At 39.2% G+C, this 9,927-nt stretch overlaps 1 protein-coding gene across 1 annotated transcript; it reads right to left on the reverse strand.

Moving 5' to 3' along the window:
- Positions 1-246: 246 nt before the first annotated feature.
- slc1a8a (solute carrier family 1 member 8a) lies at positions 247-8,968 on the reverse strand. Its single transcript, XM_065241710.2, has 11 exons — positions 8,485-8,968; positions 5,301-5,380; positions 5,002-5,217; positions 4,290-4,332; positions 3,963-4,170; positions 3,783-3,882; positions 1,721-1,954; positions 1,456-1,650; positions 1,058-1,192; positions 819-915; positions 247-733 (listed from the first exon to the last, which is right to left on the reverse strand). Exons 1-11 carry the CDS (start codon positions 8,722-8,724, stop codon positions 569-571), a joined length of 1,713 nt encoding a protein of 570 aa, XP_065097782.1. The 5' UTR covers positions 8,725-8,968; the 3' UTR covers positions 247-568.
- Positions 8,969-9,927: the final 959 nt, after the last annotated feature.

Raw genomic sequence — 9,927 nt, forward strand, 5'->3', positions numbered from 1 at the left:
CCTCGCCTCAAGTCCCATATGGCAAAAAAATCATTTGTTTTGCCAAAAATGTTTTTAATATATGGGAAATATTTAAATAAAAAATATTTTCCTAGCCAGAATATAAAAGTATGCATAAAATATAAAGTTAATAATTGTAATCTTGATATGTTTACAGGTTAGTCTTTCAATGCAAGGTGAATAGAAATGCTTTAAAATACAACTATTTTCAAAATTTAAAAAATGACCAAATCATTTATTTATATTGGTTAAAAAAGTGGCAATTTTTTATATTTTGAAATATATTTGAAATTATTTATATTTTTCGCAATATGGGGTGGATGTTTTGTGCAGTATCAATTAACATCAATTTACAGCACCTGTAAAACAGTCTACTTAAATCTGCAAAAAGTCCCTTTAAATAGGGAAACACTCCCCAAAATGTATTCAGCTGTACAAACAGCCAATATAAGGTCCATATCAAATACTGATATACCAGTCAAATGTTAATTCAGTTCTTATGGCACAATAGTAATAAAGGATCTCCAAAGAAAGGGCTTTGATATCTGTAAGGCCACTGTCTGCTGACTCAGACTTGACATATGTTGTAGTAGACTATGGGCCGTTCATAAACCTTGTCTCCAATCACCTCAAATATGCTGTCTTTACTGGCCAGCAGTGGTACTTCAGTCAAAGGCACATTCTCCATCTTAGTAGCTGCCTGACTCTCTTGTGATGCTCCGTTTGCTTTTGCCTGAAAGTAAAAACATTTTAAACTTGCGCTTCAAAAATCTATTGATTGATATAGCATAAACACTGTATAATAAAGGTTAACTCACTTCTCCGTCTGGGGGAAAGTCTTTCCGACACAAGTGTCCAATGATCCCAGCTGCCAGAGCATCTCCAAGTACATTGATCATTGTTCGAAACCGATCTCTAGGAGGAAAATTTGAAAACTCCTCTTATCCTATTTTCTGCACTAGTTTTCCAGCATTTGCCATCTTATTAAAATTTTTACATATGTTTATGTTAATAACATGATAAATGAACTGATAAATGGCAATTATCACTAACTTACAGAATCCAATCAATGGCCACGATCAGTGTGATGTCATCTGGCGGCAGCCCTACGGATGTCAGCACTATCACCATGGTTACAAGGCCTGCCTGTGGGATTCCAGCAGCACCTATACTGGCAGCAGTTGCTGTTATACTGGAGGGAAACCACCAGAACAATAACATGTATATGATTGAGCATCCAATGAGTTTAGATAGAGCTGCTAATGTCATTGATCATCAGGGACCATTCACAAACTGCAAGAATGAGCATAGTCAACAGGGAAAGATCACAGGTGTCCCAAGAGGCATGGGCATACATACATTAACTGTATGCATAAGATGCATTGATTGACATTTAGATCACTGTTAGTATTACAAAGTCTCTGCTAACCTTTAGATAAAGTTTATTTGTAGTACCTGATTGTGACCAGTTGTCCAAAATCCAGCTCGTACTCATTGACCTGGGCGATGAAAATAGCAGCCACTGCTTCATAAAGGGCCGTTCCATCCATGTTAATGGTGGCTCCCACAGGGAGCACAAAGCGGGCGATCTGCCGGTCCACATTGCAGTTCTCCAGCAAACATTTCATTGTGATGGGCAACGTTGCTGAACTGTGAAAAATACGTTTTAGGACGATGAGCATGTAAGCATGTTTCTGCATTCATTTAGATGTTACCTTACCTGGATGATGTAGCCAAAGCAATAACCATGGCCTGCAGAAGCCCTCTGATGTATGTAAAAGGGTTTTTCCGTGTCAAAATGAAGTAAAAGAACGGAAGCAAAATGAGGCCGTGCACAAACAGACCTGCCAGGACGGTCACACCGTACCAGCCCAGCTTCTTCCCAAGTGTGAAGGGATCGCTCATATCCAGAATTTTCCCGGCCACAAGGAAAATTATCCCAAAAGGAAAATACCTGTAAAAAGCAGAGATGACAAGGTAAGGGTCTGGTATGATTCTCAAGTATCCGTACCCTGTCAGAAATAAAGGTACAAAAGCTGTCACAGGGACATTACCCTTTGCAAAGGTACTTATATGTACCATTCAGGAGGTACAGATACATACACTCACCTAAAGGATTATTAGGAACACCATACTAATACTGTGTTGGGCCCGCTTTCGCCTTCAGAACTGCCTTAATTCTACGTGGCATTGATTCAACAAGGTGCTGAAAGCATTCTTTAGAAATGTTGGCCCGTATTGATAGGATAGCATCTTGCAGTTGATGCACATCCAGGGCACAAAGCTCCAGTTCCACCACATCCCAAAGATGCTCTATTGGGTTGAGATCTGGTGACTGTGGGGGCCATTTTAGTACAGTGAACTCATTATCATGTTCAAGAAACCAATTTGAAATGATTTGAGCTTTGTGACATGGTGCATTATCCTGCTGGAAGTAGCCATCAGAGGATGGGTACATGGTGGTCTTAAAGGGATGGACATGGTCAGAAACAATGCTCAGGTAGGCCGTGGCATTTAAAGCAACACTAAAGACTTATTGCTCTTTGCTCCCCCTACAGGTTAGAAACGTAATTGTTCATTACCACTGTCGTAAATACTGCAGCATAGCTGGCTCTGATTGGATTGTAGGTCTGCCGTAAAGCAAGTTTTTGTAGTTTTCACTCGAACTACAGGACCACTACCCGACGGTTGGAAACTTCTTTAGTGCGGTTTTGGCTGATAGAGGGCTGCAAAGCGAATGTGAAAGTGCCATTCACCCTGTTTTGAGTGGATGAACCACTGAAACTTTTTTGGAAACGTTATTTTAAGTTAAAAAAAACTCTTTGGTGTTGCTTTAAACAATGCCGAATTGGCCTAAAGTGTGCCAAGAAAACATCCCCACACCATTACACCACCACCAGCAGCCTGCACAGTGGTAACAAGGCATGATGGATCCATGTTCTCATTCTGTTTACACCAAATTCCGACTCTACCATCTGGATGTCCAACAGAAATCGAGACTCATCAGACCAGGCAACATTTTTCCAGTCTTCAACTCTCCAATTTTGGTGAGCTCATGCAAATTGTAGCCTCTTTTTCCTATTTGTAGTGGCACCAGGTGGGGTCTTCTGCTGTTGTAGCCCATCCGCCTCAAGGTTATGCGTGTTGTGGCTTCACAAATGCTTTGCTGCATACCTCGGTTGTAACGAGTGTTTATTTCAGTCAAAGTTGCTCTTCTATCAGCTTGAATCAGTCGGTCCATTCTCCTCTGACCTCTAGCATCAACAAGGCATATTCACCCACAGGACTGCCACATACTGGATGTTTTTTCCTTTTTACACCATTCTTTGTAAACCCTAGAAATGGTTGTGCGTTAAAATCCCAGTAACTGAGCAGATTGTAAAAGACCAGCCCGTCTGACACCAACAACCATGCCATGCTCAAAATGGCTTAAATCACCTTTCTTTCCCATTCTGACATTCAGTTTGGAGTTCAGGAGATTGTCTTGACCAGGACCACACCCCTAAATGCATTGAAGCAACTGCCATGTGATTGGTTGATTAGATAATTGCATTAATGAGAAATTGAACAGGTGTTCCTAATAATCCTTTGGGTGAGTGTACATTTGACGTACCAATAAAAGGTACAAAAGTGTATTTTTTCCAAAGGGTAACATCCCTGTGACACTGCATCACATCGCAATAAAAATGCTGATCAACCAGTCAAAATAAGGCAGACTGCTTAAAAAATCAGGTCTGAAGGGGTTAAAAACCTTGATGAATTATTATGAATGCTTTTCTTACCATACAGCTGCATTAATGATCTTCATCACACACTCATTGATGCACTGGCAGACGTTCACCAGCGGAGCTCCCCGTTCACCCATTCTACCCAGTAAGAGACCTAAATGAGAAAGCTTTTATTACACTCATGTTATTATTATTTTACTCAAGAACATTTAAGTATATTTGCAGATGCTTTACCCATCGTGGCTGAGAAAATAACAATGCCCAGTACATTCATCTGCTGGCTGCTCCCGGGACGAATCTTATATTCGAGGTCTGGTGGTGGTGTGACCTCCAACAACACCATTCGACCTCTTGGATGTTCCTCGTCGGGCATCAGGTAAACAAAATTTGGGCGTCCCGTGTTAACTATTGCTTTAATGATGGGAACATGGTCTGTCTGGTACTGAAGACATAAAAATATAAAAACATCAAAAACATCACTTTTCAAATCCTGTGTATTTTGGTTGCTAAGCTGTGACTAGATCATCGCTTACTGTATTCATATATAGTCAATTTACTCACCTGCTGAAATGTGGCTTCGATAAGATTGGAGGGAATCATATTCCTAGAGATAGAGATATGATAATGTGTAAGAATATAAAATATAAAATAATAGCACATTGATAGTAGCTCACTATGTCCCACGTGGGTAGAAGGAGGGGCAACAACAAGTGGGAGGGTCCTTCTTCACCACCTATATGGCCCTTTATACAGATTACTAAAAATACCCTAATCATCCCTCAGCTGATTTTTTTTAATAGGATTGCACACTGGGATGGCCTTAACTCTCCAGTCTCTCAGGCCACTTTTTTCTTAAATGGAGGCAAATAAATATTTCACTAAGCTAATGATATTAAAGTGAATTTATTAGCTATATTTCATAAAGGTACAACGCGTTTCGAATTATGTCAAAGATTTTGGGGGTCCCCTAGCTAAGACACCAGAATCCCCCCACCCCCTGTTCAAATAATAGATCGCTTTGTGGCAGCGCAGCACAAGAATTTAAAATTTAGTATTTTAATTTGATTAAAAACAAGGGGGACCCCCTAATTTATGTTTCTGTGCTTTATAGGGGGCCTCTTAATGCTTATAGGAGGTCCGGGACCACCCCTGCCCCCCCTTAATTCGAACACCGGGTACAGCCAATATACATGTCAAAGAAACATAGCTCAAACGCTAACCATAACATGATACATAATGGGTTACTTAGATCTTTACAGACAGACAGTCCTACCTGACCAGATCCAGCAGTGCATCTGCAGATGTTATGACCTGTCCACTTGACAGTCTGTTGCTCTCCATGTCTGTTCCATAGCCCGGTTTAATGATCAGGACAAGAACAATGCCGACCACTACGGCGATGAATGTGGTCCAAAGGTAGTATGTGACCGTCAGTACTCCTATCCTGCAGCAGGCCTTCGACTCCATAGACGATAGTCCAGACATTAAACTGCAGACAAACCGTAACAGCTGATAAGTGAATCTGCTCACAAATTCTTTATATGGAAGTGTATAAAATCTAAAATATGTTACCTGGAGGTGATCAGGGGGAGAATCAGCATTTTAAGTACCCGCATGAGCAGCTCACCAGGAAAGGAGAAATAGATTTTTGCCTTTTCAGAAAAAAACAAAGAAAAAATTTAGAGGTTATGCAGACTTGCAAAATATATCTCTGTCTATTTACTTTCCATTAAAGGCACAATATGTGGGGTTTTCACCACTAGTGGTTGCTATTACACATGATGATTTTTTGTTTGAATGTTTTCTTACCTGTACATTTGATCACATTATTTTATGCCATTCTAATGAAATAGCTGCAAGGCACAAAAGCTATTTATATGCAAAAGTGTTATATGCGAGGACAACCTTCTCTCCAATATGGAAGTGACTTAATTGCAATTAATCGACGGGCCGCTAGAGGCTGGCTCCAAAAGGAAGCAAATTTCCATAGACCCCCATGTTTTTAAATGCCCAACTTTACAACAGAAAATAATGTTTACAGCCTGGTACAAAAAGTGTTTTTGGTCTATATTGCTAATTTTTCCCTTCATGACAACTGTAAGGGAGGTGAATTGTTTTGTAACTCATCCGTTTAAATTATATAAAGCCTAAAGGTCTGCATAATTAAGGGCGTGGCCACTTGAGTGATGGGTGAACTGCCACTGCTCTAGGCTGGCGTGGTTTAGCAACCAGCCACCTCAGCTTTACCCATTCGCGCCGCTTTACCCATTTTCGGTTATTCGCGAGTGATGCACAGCCAAGGTGGTGATGGCATGCTCCGCCCACTAGGCCTCAAAAGCGCTTCACAAACTTATAGGTGACGTCATGGACACTACGTCCATATTCTTCACAGTCTATGGTAAAATGCCATATAACCGGCACTTTCGCAATTTTCCACTCATGTTGTCATAGTTTATACAACCGAAAACTGAGGATAGCGCGGATATTAAAGGATTAGTGCATTTTCTTAAAAGAAAATCCAGATAATTTACTCAGCACCATGTCATCCAAAATGTTGTGTTTTTTAAGGGAAACATTCCGGGATTTTTCTCATTTTAATGGACTTTCATGGACCCCAACACATTAACGACACGCCAGCACGACCTCACATAATTGCGTAATGCAGTGGAAAGGTCACGCGTTACATATATGAAACGCACATTTGCGGACCATTTTAAACAATCAACTGACACAAAGACATTAATTAGTATCATTCTACATGCAACAACGTCGGAACGGTCCTCTTTCTCCACACTTGTAAACACTGGGGCGTAGTTTCGCATACGTGATGACGTATTTCTTGAGGTTGCGCTGGCGCGTTACACGACCGGAGGAAGATGAGAAGTTGTGGTTTAAAAGTGCATTATCGTTTTGCTAGATAAGACCCTTATGCCTCGTTTGAGATCGTTTAGAGTCTTTTGAAACTGCAATTTAAACTCCATTAAAACTGTTAAGTGTTGGGGTCCATTAAAGTCCATTAAAATGAGAAAAATCCTGGAATGTTTTCCTCAAAAAACATAATTTCTTCTCGACTGGACAAAGAAAACATCAACATTTTGGATGACATGGTGGTGAGTAAATTATCTGGATTTTTTTTAGAAAATTGACTAATCCTTTAAAGGAAAAGTCTACTCATTTTCAATATAAAACTATGTTATTACCTTAACTAAGAAGAGTTGATACATCCCTCAATCATCTTAGTGCGTGCACGTAAGCGCTGGAGCGCGCTGCGACACTTCGATAGCATTTAGCTTAGCCCCATTCATTCAATGGTATCAAACAGAGATAAAGTTAGAAGTGACCAAACACATCAACGTTTTTCCTATTTAAGACGAGTAGTTATACGAGCAAGTTTGGTGGTACAAAATAAAACGTAGCGCTTTTCTAAGCGGATTTAAAAGAGGAACTATACTGTATGGCGTAATAGCACTTTTGGGAGTACTTCGACTCACCTGAAAAATCTGCTCCCCTTCTCACTCTCATAATGGGAGAGGGAGGGTGTTACTGCTCCGAGTCCAAGTACTCCCAAAAGTGCTATTACGCCATAAAATATAGTTCCTCTTTTAAATCCGCTTAGAAAAGCGCTACGTTTTATTTTGTACCACCAAACTTGCTCGTATAACTACTCGTCTTAAATAGGAAAAACGTTGATGTGTTTGGTCACTTCTAACTTTATCTCTGTTTGATACCATTGAATGAATGGGGCTAAGCTAAATGCTATCGAAGTGTCGCAGCGCGCCCCAGCGCTTACATGCACGCACTAAGATGATAGAGGGATGTATCAACTCTTCTTAGTCAAGGTAATAACATAGTTTAATATTGAAAATGAGTAGACTATTCCTTTAAGTCACTAAAAGGGTGACAATTACAAGGAAGGAGCCATTATTTAAACATTATTAAAAGTTCCTTGTAAATTTTTGGGACAATGTAATTACAAATTAATAAATCACACTGTGCAAGTGTTTTTTTTTTATATTTTATTACTAAAGTTTTACATATTGTGCCTTTAAATTTTTGGTGTGTATCCAAAGAGGACTTCATCTCTGTGGGATCCTGGCCACTTTTTGATTTTTGCCTATATTTAAACATTAACTATTTCTTATTTAACCATACATTAAACAAAACATTTTTTTATATATTGGATGTATAATTATAATTACTGAAGTTCTGATATGAATTTTTGTGAAAAGCAGGGACTGCTTTTTTCATCCCTTGCTTCTGTTGTCAACAACTGTTTAGCAAAGTCACGCGTCATGCACGATGGGATTTTGTGTGTCCCATATGTCAAACTCTATTTGACTTAATGGATTGCTGTTTGTCTGGGATTAAGTTAATTGAACACTTTTCCTCACTGCCTCGCACGCCTACACATATCACAATAAACATCAATAATATTTTTTCTGAACTATACTGTAGTTAACCTACATACGTACAACCTAATTGGCACATAATAAAAATATAGACTGTGTTTGTGTAGAATATAAATAGCCACATATGCATAGGCTGCAACAAACTTCTCTATCTGAGAAAACATTCAGCCTCATTGAGCACCATTGTGAGGCTGAGCAACACATCTTTAAAAGACAGCAAATGTGGACCCACAACGAATGAAATAAATAAACCTACTGCATCATTATGCCTTGGCTTAAAATACATAATTCCTGCCTTGTATTATCAATCATCAGGTCATTCGTTTAAATCAAGTGTAGTGAATTACCTGTGTGGAGAGAGCCAGACCCCTCAGCAAAAAGCCCAGGACACAACCGGTGATGACAGCCAGTATGGATAGCGTCAGAAGTCCGTTTCTCTTGATGTACTCCTTCACGTACTCTCGGACATTGACCGTTAATGTGCTCTTCATGAAGTCAATCATACGCTCGAGAGGACTTTTAGCAGGTCCTGCCGGAGAGAAGTAACCGACAGGCTCGCTTTCCGTCGGTATCAGGAACTCTTCCATGGCGAGACGATGTGAGAAACGCAAGGGGCCAAAGTAGTGGTTACCTTTTCTTACGAGGGATTAGGCCATCGTGTATCCTTCCAACAAGTCAAGATCACGAGCCGGAGGAATTAGTAAACTAAGAGGATTTGCGTGCAGTAATAAAATCTAACACTTCTCTGTTGACAGTGGCTCTGTGCCATAACACTGGATGTTTGGCATGATGTGAACTGATGTGATGGTTTAAAGCTGAAGGGAAAGTCATTATGCACAGACTAAATAATTTAAATAAAAGTATCTTTTTATTTTTTAAAGTCCCCTTAAAATCTAAACTGGGAATTCTTATCTTGGAATGGAATATTACAGTATTAATTTAAACAATGTATCTTATTAAAAAAATTAATAAATTTGAATCAAAATCTAAAAATGTACTACTTCTTGTGGCGATCTTTCACTGATGACGTCAGCTAAATGGTTTAGGCGGAGCATTGGTAAACCCCACCCCCTCTAACTGTCAGTCTGCTGGGAGTTCCATTTCTGAATGAAACGCCTACTTCTCTATATCCAATCAATTCACAGTGTCGGAAATACGTCACGATAAAGAAGTTGATGAAAACTTCCTGTTCACATCCTGGAGAATTTGTTAAAATATTTGAAGAATACCTGTAGTAAAGACATTTACAGTTAAAACTCACATTTGAGCATCATAATAGCAAAAGTTTTACCTGTCACAGTAATTTCTTCATGCTTTAAAATAGCTTGAATGAAACTCTACACCCTTGCCTCATTAGTATATGCAGATCGATGTATATGATAATTAGTCCCCGCCTCCACTCTTTTGCACCTTCTCAGACATATAAACAATAAAAAAACAGATTTTCCCCAGTGTGACGTTAATTTTATCTTACTTTGAAAGTGAATTGGACTCATGATCCGTTTGGATACAAACATTTCTTCATGGAATATCTTCATTCATGTTTATCAAAATAAAGAAATTAATACAAGTTTGTTACATCATGAGAGTGAGAAAATGGCGACAGAATTTTCATTTTTGGGGGAACTATCCCTTTAATGTCCAAATACCTTTGGTTTATTTTGTGCTTGTAAACAAGGCCTGATTATGTGATCACAGTGTATTTGGTTTAATGAAACCATGTATATAAGAGCAATCCAATCCAACCTTAATCCTGTAATGACTAAAGTCAGTTCATAGTGAGAATCATC

The sequence above is a fragment of the Paramisgurnus dabryanus genome, chromosome 14, assembly GCF_030506205.2.
Source record: "Paramisgurnus dabryanus chromosome 14, PD_genome_1.1, whole genome shotgun sequence".
NCBI lineage: Eukaryota > Metazoa > Chordata > Actinopteri > Cypriniformes > Cobitidae > Paramisgurnus > Paramisgurnus dabryanus.

Coding starts and splice junctions, on each gene's coding strand:
- slc1a8a (XM_065241710.2), bottom strand. CDS start 8,724: ATGGAAGAGTTCCTGATACCGACGGAAAGCGAGCCTGTCGGTTACTTC. Junction 5,218..5,300: donor CTCCCCCTGATCACCTCCAG/GTAACATATTTT, acceptor GTTTGTCTGCAG/TTTAATGTCTGGACTATCGT. Junction 4,333..5,001: donor GCACTGCTGGATCTGGTCAG/GTAGGACTGTCT, acceptor CTCTATCTCTAG/GAATATGATTCCCTCCAATC.